Genomic DNA, 19,177 nt, shown 5'->3' on the forward strand with positions numbered 1-19,177 from the left:
CTGATGGTGGAGACGAAGGGCTGCAGGGATCCAGCAGAGGCGGAGTCAAAGGAAAACAGCTAAGATCAATTGATTAGTTAGCTAAACTCTATAACCAGTACTTATTCTCAGTTAAATGTCTGAAGTAGTCAGTGAAAATCAACCTTTCAATGAACAACAAAGGAACATTTTTGAACAACAAAGAAACATGACCTACAATGACATGCTTATTTGTACAATCTAGAAAAGTGAGGTGTGAGAGTGAGAGACAGATGGATGAGAAGGTCTCTCTCTCTCTCTCTCTCTCTCTCTCTCTCTCTCTCTCTCTCTCTCTCTCTCTCTCTCTCTCTCTCTCTCTCTCTCTCTCTCTCTCTCTCTCTCTTCAGATGCTGTTTACAAATGGAGGCTGGTGGTGGATGGTGAGTGGGTGATATGTGTTGGTCATCTTGTCTGAGACGCACTGTTCAGTGTGGTACAGTGTTTTATGGGAACTCCACGATGACTTCATTGCAGCTTCACTAAAATGAGGTGTTTTAAATACATATTTATTGCTGTTTTTATTTTTAATTGATGAATGCAGTTGTTGTGTGTCATGTTAATTCCAGCTCTATGTCCATATGAACTAGAACTATTATGGGTCACATTATGCATTAATATGAAATTATATGTTTTACATATACACACATATTTACTTAACCATACTTTTTCTGGAACAAATATGTTCCAGAATTGAGCTAAACCACAAAAACTTGGGGACATCCTCAATTTGTTAAAATGGCACACATACACACAAAAAATTTAATTTTTTTTAAATGCATACAGTTTTCTGGTAGGGTTAGGTTATATTATTTATAACTTCACATAAAAACTATAGAAGTCTATGCAGTGTCCCCATTTTTAAACGTGTGTGTGTGGTTCAGGTAAACCCTACGTTAATGTCCCCCATGAGGAAACCACCTTATAAATCATACTAAATGATGTTTTTTAAAAATGTAAAAGTGCAGAACGTTTTCTGTGAGGGGGTAGGGGAAAGCATATACAGTTAGTACAGTTTCAAAATCCTTATGTCTATGGAAAGTCCCCATAATACATGGAAACCCAACATGTGTGTGTCTAACTGCTTTAACACAGCTCCAGATGGAGAGACTGTTAGAAATCAGGCCTCCCCTGCTGCTCATCTTGGAGCTCTGGCTTCCATCCCGTGGTTGTCACACCGCAGAGAGGAGCATCTCCAGGGCTGGCGTATAGGCTCTGCACACTGTGACCCAGATACACGGCAGCGCACCCAGAACACAACCTGTCTCTCTGACTTCCTATTCCTCCCTTCCTCGCTATTGTGTCCCTTCCCTCAGACACAAAGCCTGCTGATCCCTGAACAGTGAACACCCAGTGGCCTTTGAGATGGTTGTTAAGATGAACATAATTTACTGCATCACTGCATCAGGTAATCAAGGTTTTTGAACCACCTTTCATGTTAAACACACTGTATAACACTGAAGTCCAGTGCAACGATTGACGTTAACCAGCAAATTACAAATAATTATTTGTATCTCAGATGAAATGGCTTAAAAATGGCCATGATGATAGTGAGTTTTAGAGTACATTTCATTTGATTTGCATCATATGTCTCAATTTGCTCTTTTGCAGTATTAAAGAAGAACACAAAGACTGCGATATTTAAAGTAGCTATACAACCAATATAGGCCTATATATATATATATATATATATATATATACTTTTTGGTACATTTATGTGGTTGTTTACGTCTTTTATTTTTTAGTGAATCATTTGAAAGTGAAAGTGCTTGTTCAGTTGACTTCATTAAAATGAGCTAAAGCAACATAACTGCTGAACATTTTGTCATAACTTAATTTTGTTGTGTTCAGCCCACTTAAATATGAAAAGTTTCTTAACTTAGTGAATTTTACTTTTAAAATGTACTTTAAATAGTGTGCAAAACATGCCAAAAAATGGAGTACATTTTACTTATTGTTATTTGTGTATTCCGATGCGGTCCGATTCCCGAACGAATGACTCTTATGAACTGATTCTTTATAATGAATCATCGACTTGTTTGGCGTGGTTACTGAATGAATCTAAACTCAGTATCCTAATGTTTAGTTTGTGTCCGATTCTGAACGAACCAAGCTCTGTTATTGTCATGAGACTTAGACTACAGTAAATAAGTGCAATTACTGCATGTTAATTATGACAACACATAATTAGTTGTACTTATATTTAAAAAAATGAATAAATAATAGGCTGCGTCACCACATTTATATAGGTACCGATTGTTGCATTTATGTCTGTGAAAACACACATTTTTTAAATCTAGATTTATTTCTGATTGGCTATGTATCTTTTGAGAAATCTGAAATGATTTCTCGATTTGGCTGAGTGCGTAAATGCAAAAATAAAACTTTTTTCTTTATATAGGCCTATTCCTCCCTCAAAGATAATCGTTAAGAGGAAGCATAACCCGAAGCGTTATCCTTTTTTGATAACCAAACCCCTTTTATTGGAGGTGACGGGTAAAAGTGGCCTAATTGCCGAATTGTTTAATAAACGATTTGTTAAAACGAACGATTCAAAAGAACCGATTCGCTCAATGACTCGGATTCCGCGGGGATGTGCGCGCTGACGGTGCTGCGTTCGCTCGAGCGCATCAGCGGCGCAGCATCATTTTAACGCACCACCTTGAGGAGACGCAACACAAAATGGCTTTGCAAATTTAACGCTCGACTGAGAAGAAACTCTCAAAGCACCATCAGGAATATAGGACTCTCGTTGTTTTTCTTAAATAACAAAGACCATACACAAGAAACAAGCCTGGAAATCAACGGCGGACGGTGGGGGGAATTAGGGGACAGTCATGGCGGGGGTGGGAGCCAGGGGGCGAAAGACGGGACTCCCGGGGTTCTGTTGGAAAACATGCTATTTCCACATTCTCTTTTGGGTCGTGTCTGTTTGTGGAGAAGAGAGGACCTTCATTGTTGAGGTACGTGGAAAGAGACGACATGTCCACCATCCTCACCTCCACTGGCTGCGCGTGAAAGAACCTGTTCCATTGAGCAACACGGATGCGTTATAGCGCACAGCGTTTGGGTATCTGATGGCCATTAGAATGAAGTATATATTCAAACGGGTTTATTCGCTGAAGAGGATCAAGCATATAATAAATTAATGATATAGGGATGCATAAATACATAAGTGAAATTAACAACCAAAGCATTTTTTTAAATACATTTAGTTTTTGATCGTTTTAAACAATTAATAGCTAATAATCACCATTAAATACATATACTTTATATTTAAAAATTCGTAGGCTACGCACCATACCCGAAAATTGTAAACAAGCATGATACTACTGGTAAAACAATAACAATGCACCCAAACATCAATATCTGAATACATTTAGTATATTCATTTATATGATATTAATATGTTTGCATTATTCATTATGATTTGTTATTTTTAAGGCATTGTAGGTAGTGCAAAAAAATGCAACAATAAAAAAATAAAAATAACAATGCAGCCAACCCATACACATGTGAATAAAATCTCATTATTTCTCTCTGCTTCGTTTTGCATTATATTCGGCCCCAGACAGACATTAAGTGTTTTATGTTAGCTCTTCCTGGAAATATAGCACACTGAAACCATTATCAGGTTGCCAGTAATTGGATAATTTCATTGCGCCACTCACTCCACATGCATTCCCTTATTATACCCTATATATCTTTGTTGTGAGCATCAAGCCTTTTTGCTCAGTGCAATGTTAGATATAAGAGATTGAATGACACATCGGTCCTGTTCAAGATACGTGCATCTTATTGAGCAAAGATAGGACAAAGAGCTTCAGTTAAGATGGAGATTAGCTAGCATAATAATTTTCCTTAAGGACCCAATAACTGTTTTGAATGATAGAGGTTGCATTTATAGCCACGTAATGCTTTTGTTTTGATGTGCAGCTGCTGTTTTTGTGTGTGTTCCAAATATAGGTTCCTCAATAATTGATAGGAAAGGCATGGGAGCAGTTCTCCTGGATTCAGCTTTGTTGTGGCAATAGGTTACTTGGTGAATAGAGATCTTACCCATTACTCTGTCACAATATTTAAAGATAAAACATTTCTATATGGCATAAATTGCTTGCTAAAAGGCTGATTTTCACTGCTGTTATGCAAATACAGTGGATAAATTAGATATACAAGGTGCTATTATTGTATTGTGCAAGCAAACCGAAAGTCTTTGTGGATATCAACATGCATGAATCTCCTTTTTACTTTGACAGAATAATTCTGTCCTAAACATACACACATTTCAAAAATGACAATATTATAGATTCATTGATATTTGGTGAGTTGGTTGTTTCTGCCCATTTTCTGTTCCCATGCCAGGAGCGATTTTTACCCTCCGTTTCTTTGTTTCATTCATGAGAGTGACTTGCAGCAGGTGCTTCAGCAAGATTGCACATAATAGCCACATGCACTGATTCTGTATACTGATTCTTATGGGCACAATTTAGATTGATTGATTAATTAATTACTTACAAAACAGCGTGATTAAATTTCGGGTGTACACAATTTTCTGCAAATACATTATTTAGCTTCATGACCTAATTTTTAAATTGCAATTCATAAGATTTGTGGTAGTCCCTAACTTGCATAAACTGATATTTACAGGTGTTTACATGATTCGTTTTCACCTAAAATCTGAAAACCTTTTATATGTTTTGGCCGTTCATTTCGGGGGCCTGAAAGCGCAAACGTCTGGAAATGGGTTTCAAAGTGCAAGTTTTTGAAAACTGTACCTTTATCATCTTCATGTAAACTACAAAAGCACAAATTTGTGAAACTGACATCATGCGTATTACGTGTTCAGTCTATACTAGGTGCGTAGTGTCTCTTTACAAAGTAACATCGCCAACTACTGGCCCGGCAGCCGATTACAGCGCTTTTAGTCGTTTTTGCGGATACATGTGTACGGGGATCGTTGTTGTCTGTACGTGAAAATGTTCAAAAATGCAAAGAAAAAACTTTTCCATTTTTGTACATCATTGTTGTGTAGACGTACCCTTAGAAAAGGTTCCTGTTAGATATCGAAAATGGAGGGAAAATAGGTTTCCGATGTCAGTATCCATTCAAAACGAAATAATCTGATCATGATGATCCAGTTAACTGCTCATTCTCTTTTCATATATTAATCTTTTAAGACTAGACTATGATATCAGATTAGACCATATTATATAGATTATATCTTCCTATCTCAGCAGGCCACATTCTGCTTCACTAAATAGCTTCAATCATCAGAGATTCAGTGGTTTGGATGTGGATTTGGATGTATTTGCTGTAGTTTGGTTGAGTTGTGCTGAACAAATACCAGCAGTAAAGATGCTTTTTGTAGTACCAGTTAAGTGTGTCATGAGTTCTGGCCAACCATGAAGAAGTGTCTGTTCCTTTACTAAAGCAAGTTAATGACAAAGAACTGAGCAGAGCTGCTAATGTGGAAAATGATAAGTGATGGCAGTTGGTAAAGATGAAACTCTGTTCTCTGCGAGCTTCAGTCTCATACTCTTAGGCCACGTTTACTCCTGGTATTAAGTTCCACCAGTGGACGACGCTAAATACAAGTGTAAACAGGGCCAAAAACGTTTTGAGCTTTTCCAGAGGTAATCGATAGTGCATTTGACCGGATTGCTTTCGTAGTGTAAACGCTCATGTGGTCGAATGGGTTCCAACAGCCACAAAAGACACCTACTCTACTGACCTAATGCTTAAACATTATGGGAAACCAGACAGGATTTAAACTTTGTCGGCTGAAGACCTAAGTTTAGTTTAGAGATGAAAAACGTACCAAGCACAATGTTCTCTCACCATTCCTGATTTCTAACACGCTTTTTTCATGTTAAATATCCTGTTTCACATTATGAAAGTAAAATGGGTTTGCACGTCATTTCATGTTGACTCTAAACAAAGGCTTTTGTGCCGAGCGTTTTGACTTGACAAATTTTTTAGTTAAAAGCATGTCAGTTATCTTTTCTGAATGCGTTTGACAAGATGCGAATGACTTGGACTGACAGTGATGTCTTAGTGTGCCGTCTCCGTCTGACATCCGTTTTAATGGATGACAGCTGTTATCTGCAAAAGACAGAGTTCACAGGGCAAAGAGAAGGTGGTCTTCATCAGAATATTTTCATCAAAGGCAAAGAATACATTGCTCACTGACAAAAATGTTAAGTGGTAAACTGTGCAAATACTTTTTCCTCAGTGATCAGACTCGTTTTATTGCCAGGAACAACCCAGCAATCGCATAGCAGCAACTTTCTTGGGTAAGCACCACTCAACGTTTCTTCAGAAAATGTCAATATCTAGTTTGTAGATGCTGTATTTAAGCGGGCCTGTGATATCGAACTGCTGTCTGCACATTAGAGGAATCCCAGCGTCTAATCTAATCAAAAAAGGCACAAAAAACAAAACCTAAGCATTTCTGAGGTTAACTCATTGTACTATTTGCTTTGTTTCATACAGAAAGTAGCTTAATAAGGCATAATGGAGCTTTTTGGTCATTTGGTGGTGGAGATATACAGTCATGCAGGATTTTTAGTCTGATTTAGTTCTATTCCTGAACTATCAATTGATTTCTCTATTCTGTGTCTAGCCCTGTGCAGATAGAAAACCTCTTTACCTTCATGTCACAGACTCTGAGAAGCTGAAACCCGGCGAGGTTAGATTGCCGTCTCCATCTGACAGTTTAATTTTAGCCACAGGAGCAGTTAAGCCCCACCAGTTTGTTGGATTTGAATATAAATGCTCAGCGGTTGCTTCCTGTAATGAACTGCACACATTTACTGTACAACAAAGACTCAGGACCATTATGAGGGAATTCATTCAGCTTTTAGAAAAGCTTCATTTTTCGAATGGAGATTTGAGGATGTTTTGGTGGGGCACTAGTTCAGCCGGATTGTGAAGCATGCTTGGTACCTTTATTGGCGTTTCGTTCATTTATAAAGATGTTTGAGAGGGGAATTTGATGGCTTAAGAGTCTTGCTGAGCTCATGAGATTTATTAAAGATCTCATTGAATGAATATATAAACAGTCTTTACCTAAACTAAGCCTCTGAGATACGGACACCTTGCACTTCTGGAGACTCCAGGTAGGTTTGCAGTTCTGGAAAATGGTGGTGCTGGAGACTAAAGGGTTCCTGATGGTTTCACACTTAATTCTTCACCTTAATTCTTAATTATTTTGCAGTTAACATGTGTCTTTTCTTCTCCAAAAAAACCCAACAAAATGCCTACTAATTCTGCATGCCTTGTATATTATATTAATTGACTTATGCCTTAATGTTTGTCACTTTGATTCTGAAAAGCTTGGCTACAAGTGTTGCTGTGTCCTAAGCCTATAATCTGCTGAGAACAGTGAAGAGAACAATGACAACAACCTCCTCACACAATGGCTTTAATGCCACAAAAATCCCCTAAAATACCTAATTTCATCAAATAGAATTTACAGTATTAGACATCTTAAAGACACTTACATCATACTTACAAAGATGGTATTTAAACAATTGTACTTTTTGTACGTGTATAATTTTCTGAAGTACCTTGGTGTAGCATGTAAATAATACGGTTTTATACATAAATATGGTAGTCATACAGTACCATAGTTGTATATCAATGTACTGTAGTACTACCATATGTTGCCATCATTGTACAATACTGCTACCGTACTTGTTTTAACGGTTAAAAAATAACAGAGGATTTTGCTGTGTGTGGATATAGAAATGTATTATTTACTTGCCATAATTTTTGTCTCAGACTGTGAGATATGTATTTCGCCGTAGCCTTTAAATGATGTTAAAGTATGTCAGAACCTCTGAGTGTGTGAAGTATAGACTGAAATACACTTCAGTATACTGCCGCACGCTGCTCCGGTCCCTAGCGAATCTCAAGCAGTGAAGGCTGTGAAAGGAATCTATTGTTGTGTTATTTTATGTTTGCTTTCTTCCCTCTTGACAGCATTATGGTATTTTTTTCTGTTTATTGTAGGATTAAAACACTGTTGTTTTTATGAAATATTCTGTTTTCTGTTGTAGAAGCTGTAGTGTTCGTTAGTTATGCTAGTGCGTGGTGAGAGAAAGCAGTCCTCGCTTTGACTGTGCAATTGATGCAGGGAACTAAATAAGGATGGCACAGTTTCCTCACATAAAAGTCTAATTCGTCCTGAATATGTCTCTTCAGGAGACTAGATGCTGAAAAAAGAAAAAAAGTAAGGGGGGGAATCACAAGGCCAAAGAAAAAACTAATTAGTTCTCACAAATCCTGTGCTAGTATCACCACTTGAATTGAAATTGAATGGTGCATTGCCTTTTTTTTTTAGCAATTCTGGTGGGCTGTGCTGTGTGTTATGTAGTATGTTGACTTGTCAGGATCCTCATAACTCAGGACAAGCATCATGATCACTAGTGCTCAAAGTGTTAAGAGTTTGAACAAACACTACCCCTACATTTTAATTTCATAAATAGCTGTGAATCCACCCAAGAACACATTAACAACTTCATGACAATGTGCTAAAAAAACCTCAAAAACTCACACTAACAAGATAGTGATGTGTTTTGCACAGGAGGACCACCACTTTTTCCCCCCGCATTTTGTAAAATATTATGTTTATTTAGTACTGTTACAGTCATTATTCATGTAAATGCTTGACTGTAATGGCTGCCCTTTTGAAAAAGAAACGTGTTTAATCGTATTTAATGTGCACTTTTGTCCTTCAAAAGTACACTAAAAGTGCATTTTCAGAAAAACTGTCCTTGGAGATAATATTAATGAAATAAAAGGCCACTTAAGTGTACTTATTTTACTGTGTACTATGTTTCTTGACGCCTCTTTAAAAAGTGCTCTTTTTAGTCATTTCAAATTAAAAGTTTTTCTTTAAAGTACATTTTAAATCACATACACTTATTTAGAGGTGTTGACTAACATACTGTTCTAAATTGCAACTTCATCATTAGTGGAGCGGCTAAGTGCTTATGTTTGGCACTGGCAGAATTGTTCAGTTTATGATACAAGCGTGAAAATTGGCATGAGCAGTCTCCATGGGTCACTTGACAAGAAAATTGTCCGAGCCACTTGAAATTTCAAGATGACGGCCATTTTTCAAGATGGGCAACACCTTAGTGGAGCAGTTAAGTGATATAGTGGTTTATTTGGTGATACAAGCATGAAAATTGGCATGAGCAGTGTCTGTGGGTCACTTGACAATAAGTCACCTACAGCTACTTGAAATTTCAAGATGGCCACCACCTTAGTGGAGCAATTAGGCTTAAGAAATCATTTAGTTGGTGATACAAGCATGAAAATTGCCATGAGCCTAATTGCTCCACTAAGGTGGTGGCCATCTTGAAAAATGGCCGCCATCTTGAAATTTCAAGTAGCTGTGGGTGGCTTATTGTCTAGTGACCATCAGAGACTGCTCATGCCAATTTTCATGTTTGTATCACCAAATAAACCACTATATCACTTAACTGCTCCACTAAGGTGTCGGCCATCTTGAAAAATGGCCGCCATCTTGAAATTTCAAGTAGCTGTGGGTGGCTTATTGTCTAGTGACCATCAGAGACTGCTCATGCCAATTTTCATGCTTGTATCACCAAATAAACCACTATATCTGCTCTATAATCACTATAACTGCTCCACTAAGGTGTTGGCCATCTTGAAAAATCTTGAAATTTCAAGTGGCTTGGACAATTTTCTTGTCAAGTGACCCATGGAGACTGCTCATGCCAATTTTCACGCTTGTATCATAAACTGAACGATTATATCACTTAGCCGCTCCACTACATAACCAAGGTGTAGTTACAAATATATACAAGTACATGACATTCAAGTTTCAATAGGAAGGACATTAAAGAATATTTTAGTTTATCATAAATGCCTGTCAGTACATTCAGTAGTGCACATTAACCATTTTTCAAAGACAATAAGTAATTATGTAATTTAAAAAGTGTGCTGAGTGTACTTGTTTTTCATAAGGGTGTTGTTTATGATATGTGGTTAACATTAGATGCAGCTAATGATGGATTTTAGACAATTATGGCTACATAACTGTAATAATTGTTACTGCATTGCTAATCATTATGGTGTTTAAAGCACTTGATCCATATTTTTTTGGGTCGAACACGAACACAAACAGCAGCTCTCCTCTCGGCCTTTGTCTGAGCTCCCCTCCCCCACGTCTCCATCTACTGTACGCTCTCATCTTCCTCTCTCCATCGCTCTACCTCTCCCCCTCCCCGTCGATATCCTTCGTCTCTCTCCTCTGTCTTGCTCTGTTTGTCTCAATGCCACTGCCTTTGTCTTTTTGTTCTTCGTTGTCTCCATCTCTGTCCGTTTCTCTCTCCAGTACTGTCCTTATCGTTATTTGTCTGGCCCTTGTGCCACTTGTACAATTGCGAAAGGACAGGAAGTGATGGGAAAAGAGGGTCGGGAAATGATGCTCAGACTTGAACTCATGTTCAGTGTGTTAGCTAACTGCCAGGCCATGTCTGTAGCACTATTGTTATGTTTTACAGAAGCCAGACATTCATTTTTGTATGTCATCATAAGCTTAATTTAATATATTATTATTACATTAAATATATTATTACATTAAATATGAACCAAAATAAGAAATATTACTATTGTAGTATTTCACTGTAAAAATAGTATTAAAGAAAAATATAATTAATAATAACCATTTTCTTTTACAGTACAACTGTAAAATTACATAACTAATATTAATTTTCTTTTTTTTTTCTTTTTCAAACTTTTATTTTGGCAGAAAACAGTCAGTAAGCACTTCTTCCTGTTACAAATTTGGGAAGATGGTTGGCACATATCACATTTTCAATTGCACGTTATAAGCTACTTAAATTTATAGCAAATGCAGATATGAGTTCATATGCAATTACTGTGAACTGAGCCGCTTTGAGACACTGCGAACACCGAATCATGAAATGCTAGCTTGTAAATGAACAGTGCCGCGCTTCACTCTGAAACACGCACCGCATATATTTACTAAATTAAATTGCAGCCTTTGCGATCTGATAATCTCACTCAGCCATATCGTGAATATGTTTTTTTATTTTGATTAATTGTGCAGCCCTAACCACTAATCTACAGTATATTTAAAAAACTATTTTATCTTTTTTTTAACCTTTTCTCCGCTTTTATTTATTGAACACTGCAGAAAGAACGGGAAATGACAGGGATAAGATAAGGAAACAGGAAATGACATGAAATGAATGACAGACTCAAACCTATGCTGCCCTCATGAGCACCATGGCTCAATTTATCTTCTCACTCCTCCTCTATTCTATTGGTCAGGCGGTATCGGGGTACCGCTGCGAGGAACAGATCCTTTATTGATTCTAGTGATGATGTGACCTGCGGTTTCTCTCTGAAACTCAATATATGAAGAGTCATGAAGGAATGCCAGCCAATCAGTGCCCACAACTAAACGCACACACCGTCCTCTCAACTCCTTTTGTAACTCCCTACTCATTAGCACACATTTATGAGAAAGGAGAGTCAATATGACCTGAACATCTTATGTTTCAAAGATGCCAATTACATGGGCTGTGATCACAATTTTACAGCCGGTAATAATGTCAAAGTGATACTGCAGTAAGTGCATGCTAGATACTGTATCTGCTCTGTAATATTCTGTATAATGCTGTTCAAAGCATCCACATGTTTTTATCAATACACCCCATAATTTCAGTCTGATCTCAGCAGTTTGTGTGGCACATTTCAGCATTGATTGTTTTGTGATCAGGGATGGGTAGCAATGGCACATTGGTCTACTAGTTGTCCAAAAACAAAGTATTTAAAGAGTGAAATTAACTTTTGTGTGCGTGTGTGTGTTTCAGGAATGCCCTAAGTTACGAGGACAAAGTGTCCCCTCAAAGAAGGCAATATCCCAAATCCTTGTCCTTGTGGGGACATGTTTTGGTCCTCATGAGGAAAACAGCTTATAAATCACACTAAGTGATGCTTTTTGAAAATGTACAAATGCAGAACGTTTTCTGTGATGGGTAGGTTTAGGGGTAGGGTTAGTGTAGGGGGATAGAATATACAGTTTGTACAGTATACAAATCATTATGTCTATGGAAAGTCCTCATTAAACATGAAAATGTTGAAAATGGTTATGAAAAAAAATCTTTTGGCACACAAAAAAGATTTAAACCCCTTTAAATTCTAGGAGATGGATTGATGGTTGAATCTTCGAGAGTCAGACTGTTTATTTGAGGTAAAACACATGAAACTTTACACAGATTTGATTACATCAAATATCATGATGAGGTAATCATGTTATTTGAGCTCTGCACAGTCTCGCTGGCAAATATTGTGCTGTTTCAGCAGAACAATCCAATGTAATTTGAGTCAGACTTCTTAATCTTAACCTTATACTGTTTATCAGTGTTAAACAGTATTTCATTGTGTGTGCCATAAGAACAGAACAAAATCGGATAACACCTTATTTTAATAGTCCACTTTAATACTCTAATGAGAGTTAGTTGACATGTTGCAAAGTTACTTATAGTTAGTAGACTGCCTCCAGAATATCTTGTCTCATTGACTTCCATTGTAAGAGCATTACACTACATGCACTTTACTTGTTTTTACAAACTGAGGGATGCGTTGGCGTTATTTTCTGTGGTAATCGTCTGCATGTCACAGATGCTGTACAAAGAGCTTAACTTGTTTTGAACCCAAAACTTTGCTCTAGGCATTATTTTCCACCGAATCCTAAACAAAGATGAAGCTGTTGCTGAGGTGTGTTTCTACCGATCTGTATCATCCGATCTGTTTAGACTTAGTTTGGAGAGCACATGGAAGACTGCACACTGCTCATCAAGGTAGAATATCATCATCACATGCCACCTGGCAGAGATGACGAAAGGACTTCGAGTTTCAGGGGCAGCTGTTCAGACTCAAAGAAAGACATCCAGTGCTGTGTTTGGAATGGAGTGCTAGCTCACTGGGTACTCAGTATTGTATATCATGTATATTGGACTGTATAAATACTACATTTTAAAATAGTATCTTAAAAAGAATACAATTTGCAATGATTTTAAACAGTAGTATGCTACATTGTTGTCACATGACCTCATCACATTGCATGTTGAATTTAGTCAGTGGCAGTTCATCACACTAGAAATGGAAGTGAAGCGAGTGCATTGCATTGTGGGATGCAGGACTCTGCACAGTGTACTCCACTGGGGCACCAAACATATCAGCAAATGTAATTAGTCATCTGAGTATTGCATGCATATTTGCTTACAATGCATATTATAAATATTATAGGCTATACTTAAATAGGAAGAGTTGTATGCAACTTCTGAACAATTTCTATGCAATTTACCGGCCAAAAGTCATGTTTGGAGGCTATATGTGTTTTTAATGACCCTACAATTTTGATTAAACCATCAAAATATGGTAGTATAGGTAGATCATAGGTAGTAAAGATATTTATCTGACAAAATTATTTGGCCAAAAAAAGGCAACAGTTACAGGTTTTATTTTACTATGCAAAAAGAAATGCATAAGAAACAAAAAGCTCACAGGAAAAATCATACACTGACTACAACATAATCAGTTATTAATATTTAATTGGTTCTTGCTGGTTTTTGCATGTGCTCATAATGTTTTTTTTTATGACAGCCTCGCCAAACATTGACTGTTCAATTTGGAATGTATAATTGCGTCTTTAACAATTTTTTCAGAATATTTGAATAAAGGGTGAAGATGTCAATTTTCCTATAGGCTGGATATCAATTTCGGCCACTACTGTATTATTTGACAATTTTCCTGTTTTAAAAAAATCAGAGATCAGACAATAAATAACATCTGGTTTCAGAATTATATTACCGGTGCTTTGTTAAACAAGTGTGTGGTTAGTAGCCGCTCTTGCTTAACTACAGAGGGTTCACTCTGAAGATTTTATTTGTTCACTGTCATGCCGTTCAGACCTCTATGACTGTCTTCTATGGCGTATAAAAAGGAGAAATGATGGAGAATGTATTGGCCACTCCAAAATGGCACATTAAAAGTCATGTGGGCCACATTTATGGTGCTTCTTTGGAGATTGACAACTTGTAAATTGTATCCCCAATAACTTGTATTATATGTAGAGGAGTGGCAAGTACATCCTAGAGTTTCTCCTTCGATGTTCCACAGAAGAAAACATAACACAAGGGTGAGTCCCTTTATATGATTATCCGTCCATGACATCAATGCAGTTCACAAGAACAATTTATCATTTATATTTCCCGAGAAACGTGGATTTCCGACTTCGTACTGAATTCCACCGAATCCCACAAAGTGCCGGAACGGAAATAGTCCTGCAGCTCAAATAAGGCTTATTATTCACGGAGCTGAACTGCCACAGTCTTTTATGTTCTTCAGATCTCACAGCCTTCATTGATTTATCAAAGTGGATGAGACATATAGTTAGGTCTAGCGCTGGTTTCAGACTTCACTGTATGCCATGCTATAATGAAGGCACCAGTAAGAGCATTGGTGAATTATTTAATGGGTACGATTTCCCAGGGGGCCGTGCAGAGCCTCTGTTACCATGGAGGCTGATGCCAGCCATGTACTCGCTAATACAATGTGAAGTTTGCATTTCAGCATTTGGAATATGCAAAACAATGTTATCGTTTTATGATTGTGCATTATTTGATATGTAGAGAGGCTTTATCATTGCATATGACAAGTAAAGAGTATGATAAGCTAGTGTTGGTTTAATATTGTTTTAACTTAAATTATATATTACAGAACTAGATTTATAACATGCATAATTGGTGCACTTCCAAGGAAAAATTTGGCACAATGCTATAGTTTTTCCTAAACCTAAGTATTTTCAATACAAGATCTTGACCAAAAACTGATGCACCTCTTGATGGAAATAAATGTGATGTTTCTGCATCAAGGCGTGCATCAATTTTTGGTCAAAATCTTGTATTGACAATGCAAGAGTCCAGCACTCTGTAAAGTCTCCTCCAGCACATCCCAAAGGCCTTTAATGAATTTAAGGTCTGGACTCAGAGGTGCCAAATCATGTGTGAAAATGATTCTTCATGCGCCCTCACAACCATTCTTTCACAGCTTGAGTCTGATGAATCTTGGCTTGGAATATGGCCATTATGTGTCTGTTTAAGAAATGAAAAGCTACACTCCATCATTTAGGGTTAGAAGAACATACTAGAAACATAATAATCACTGCAATAATGATCCAATCATATACTCTTAGTCTTAATTTTTTTTGGCCAGGCAGTGTATATTTCAATATTGGCATCAGTATTCAATCCCCTTTAGTCAGTGTTATTTTAGAATAATTGAGATACTATTATTCTTACTTGCTTAAGTCATAAGAGTCGACCTTTAAATCACTCTGATGTTCTGTTCTATAGATATGACTCAAATCCCTCTCATCTTCTTTGCCTGTTTTATAGTAAAAATGTATATTACAATAACATTTTAGCCAAAAATCCATGGTTATGTAGTACGGGTGGGAGAAAATTTCGATTACACTGGCGCCAAATATCGATATTTTAATTAATAAAATAAGGCGCTGTAAATGGATTTTCCTGCTCCCAGCATCGTTACTTCATGTCTCCTCGAGGTGGCGCTCAACACATGAATGAGGGAAACGGGAACATAAGTTAACTAGCCTAATGGGATGGCGGACAGCAGTGTGAGTCAAATAATAGATGCCCAACCACGTTTAAGTCCAAAGTCTGGACCCACTTCAGTTTTTATACCATTAATGGGACAAACAAAATCGACAAAGAGTATGCGATATTCAAGAACTTCCTGGTAAAATTAAAGTGCACGGGTAATACCACCAACATGCAAAGCCACTTGCAACGCCATCACCCTGATCTCATTGAAAATGTTTAATTTACTTAAAATGTACAAAAAAGTTTGTGCTGTTTTCTAACGGTTTGGACTTGACTAAAGAGAGAAAACCTGCACTTAACGTTTTCACAGGCCTCTTGTTTAGACAGATATCGTTATGTATAATTATTGGATTGCCTAGCAATATACTGATTATCGCAGAATTTCAGTATTGTGATATTATCGGTATTGTGAGTGTATCGTGTATCATATCGTATCGTGAGGTACCCTTTGATTCCAACCCCTATGCAGTAGTAGATGTGATTGATTCTAATTGCAGATACACATTTAGTATCGAGAGAGCACTCTTTTTTTAATTCGAATGAACTCTACATGGCTCTGTCTGATATAGAAACAGTGCAGTGCCCAATGTATATTGATATCCGTTTCAAGCATCGACTCACTGTTAGTGATGGGTCCTGCTTCATGTTGACAAGGAAAGGACCAGAAACTCCAGCATTAAAATATTCATGCTGAAAATGGACTCTAAGCCATGAGCTCAATTAAAGAGCCCTCTCCATGTGCAGTGCTTTAAAATGAGGGCTTTGCTTACCAGTTCTCCACTCTTGCCTGTCCGCAGGGAGAGATGAAAGCTGAGAGAGGAGGGAATGAGAGGATGCTCTATATAAGTTCAGTTTTATTTTTATGCTTTTAAATGCGTTTAGATCAAGGAGCATGTGAAATGAACCGAACTTTGAGAACAAATGGAGTTTATATGAGGTGACTGACCTAAACAACGTCTGTTTAGTTTTTTTGTTCCTCCTTTTGCTCACACATATTTAAAGCTGAAATGCTGAAATGTGCACCAGTATCCAAAAATGTATTTGCATAATTGATTATTGTTAACTTAAAACTTGATAGTGCTCTTACTGTTCACATTTTTTTAGTCAGAATAATTTAAAGATGTCATTTTAAGGTCTTGTTTTAGTTCGTATTTTTTTTACAGTTTCCATTCAAAGATCTAAAAAGCTGCATCTTTTTTCACCATGGTCAAATTGTTGGGCGTGTTTTCCAGTTCTGATACTGATTAACGGCTATCAAAATGGTTTTAGAAAATTTATATCACCAAATTGTGTGTGTTTTTTAATGTTCTAGGGGTATTTTTAGTATATATTACAATCATTATATTAGCATTTCACAATTTTTTGAAATATTTTTTCAGTTAATGTTTATTTTTATTTCAAGGAACGAATTTTTTTTTAATGGTTTAATTTTAGTTAACTATAATAACTCTGCCTTTAGTTCTCAATGTAATGTCTCTCTGTTTGCAGACGTGGCTGAAGAACTATGGCTACCTGCTCCCTCATGACATCCGGACTTCGGACCTGCGATCGGAGAAAGCCATGCAGTCAGCGGTCGCTGCCATGCAGCGGTTTTACGGTATTCCAGTGACGGGAGTGCTGGACCAAACCACCATCGAGTTAGTAACAACCTTTCTTTACTGCTCAACTTACCTTTAAAAAAATCCTGAACAGGCAATAACATAAGAAAAACTCATTTCATAACAGTTGAAGTGCAAAAGCTCAATTAATACTGGCTGTTTTTTTCAAACTGTAATTCATTTTATAATTAAAAAAGTGTAGTTTCACTTAAAAAGTTAAAAGCAGGCTATAGTAGTTTTGATAAATATGTTTAAAATGATATCCACTTACATGAGAGGAAGATTTAAAGTCGCCCTGAAGTCAATAATTTTATGCCTTAAAACTCATCTTTGAAAAAATGTCATCATGCCTTAGAATAGCTTGACTGCACTTTGCCTCATTATTATACGCGGTTCTATGAATATGCAAATGAGCCCCGCCTCCACTCACTCACGGCAGCTCAGAGATCCACTCGTTGACGATCACACGTTGATCTGATTGGTTACAAGGTAGTTTGTGGTGTCAGAAACACCAGGGATTTCAAACCGTGTTGTTGAGACTGTCTTTGGCTCACTGCAGTTTAAAGAGAAAATACTCAGCAATGCTGTCGACTTACGAATTTGTACATGGTTTGTCTTAAAGCATATTAAAAACACCACAGAGACATATAAACAACATTAAAAACATGATTTTTTACCACAGGGGGACTCTAAGTCCAGAACAATTTATTTTACACAAGGTGAGTCACCCCTCATGGGAGATGGCATGTTGAGATCACATGACCAGCCGAGTGTTACGCTTAGATCAAGCTCCAGAGCTGTTGGGGGCACAGCGAGACTAATTTTTACTTATGAAGAAGAATAAATCCAGTGAAACATAAACATATAATTTCGTAGTGCTTAAAGTCGGCATGAAATGGAAGTTGATATAGTAATTTCTTCCCCATTGTGACGAATATCCAAATGAAATGGCTTCTTGAACAAGTAAAAAAAAAATGTAGGACTTGATTCCTCCATGAGGAATTGATTGGATGGTTGTGGTTTGCTATTGGTGGATCTCATGTGAGTGACAGGTTTCCCCGCCCTCGTGTCAGTAAACACATCATCAGAGAAGAGAAGAGATGTTGCTTCAAGAGGGAGGCTATTTCGAACATGTGCATGGATAAAGCATTTATAATAACAAGAATTATAAATTTGCCCTGTTTGTTTACTGTTAGCTTTTTGGTGTCCTTTGGTGTGATCATTATCCACGTGTTTTAAGGTGGATGAGAAAACCACGGTGTGGGGTTCCAGATCACCCTCACATCAGCCGACGGAGGAGAAATAAACGCTATGCCCTCACTGGTCAGAAATGGAGGGACAAGAAGATCACATACAGGTAAAGTGTGCAGTATATTTAGAGACCGTTTAAATGCAAAGCTTACATGATGGATGGATGGATAGGTTGACTGATTCACTGAATATTGCACCTGAGGAACCTCTAGAGGGAACTACAGAAACTGTGTTTACTCTTTATTGAATGGCATTGCAGGGAAACTCCATATGCCTGTAACTAACTGCACCTCACATGATTCTCTTTAATGGTGGCCCATTAGGCGTCTTGCTGAAGCCAGCCCGTGGAGTATATTTGTTCCCGCATTTTCAATTATTTGAGTGCATAGTGCATTCACACGTGCAAGTGTGTTTTGGAGCACATGCCACTTACACAATGTTCCAGACAGATGTTGTTGAAATGCTTCCCTCCAACCTTAAAAATGCTACAATAAGCTTTTTTTTTTTTTTTTGCCTGATGGGAGAGAGAAAGAAACAAAGAAAGCAAGGAATGCGGCAGGTCAGGATGGAGGAGGAATAGTTGATAAAAACCTGGTACTTTGACTGGTTTTCTTTGCAGTT

General features: G+C 37.3%; 1 protein-coding gene across 1 annotated transcript in view; it reads left to right on the top strand.

The window, feature by feature from the left end:
* The first annotated feature begins 2,595 nt into the window (after positions 1 to 2,595).
* mmp24 (matrix metallopeptidase 24) overlaps positions 2,596 to 19,177 on the top strand; it is a 29,127-nt gene continuing 12,545 nt past the window's right edge. Inside the window, exons 1-3 of the mRNA XM_079882789.1 lie at positions 2,596 to 2,978; positions 17,196 to 17,344; positions 18,546 to 18,662. Of these exons, the coding sequence (XP_079738915.1) occupies positions 2,853 to 2,978; positions 17,196 to 17,344; positions 18,546 to 18,662 (392 nt within the window). The 5' untranslated portion in view covers positions 2,596 to 2,852. The remainder of the gene's footprint in view (positions 2,979 to 17,195; positions 17,345 to 18,545; positions 18,663 to 19,177) is intronic.

The sequence above is a fragment of the Squalius cephalus genome (genome assembly GCF_949319135.1).
Source record: "Squalius cephalus genome assembly, chromosome: 10".
NCBI lineage: Eukaryota > Metazoa > Chordata > Actinopteri > Cypriniformes > Leuciscidae > Squalius > Squalius cephalus.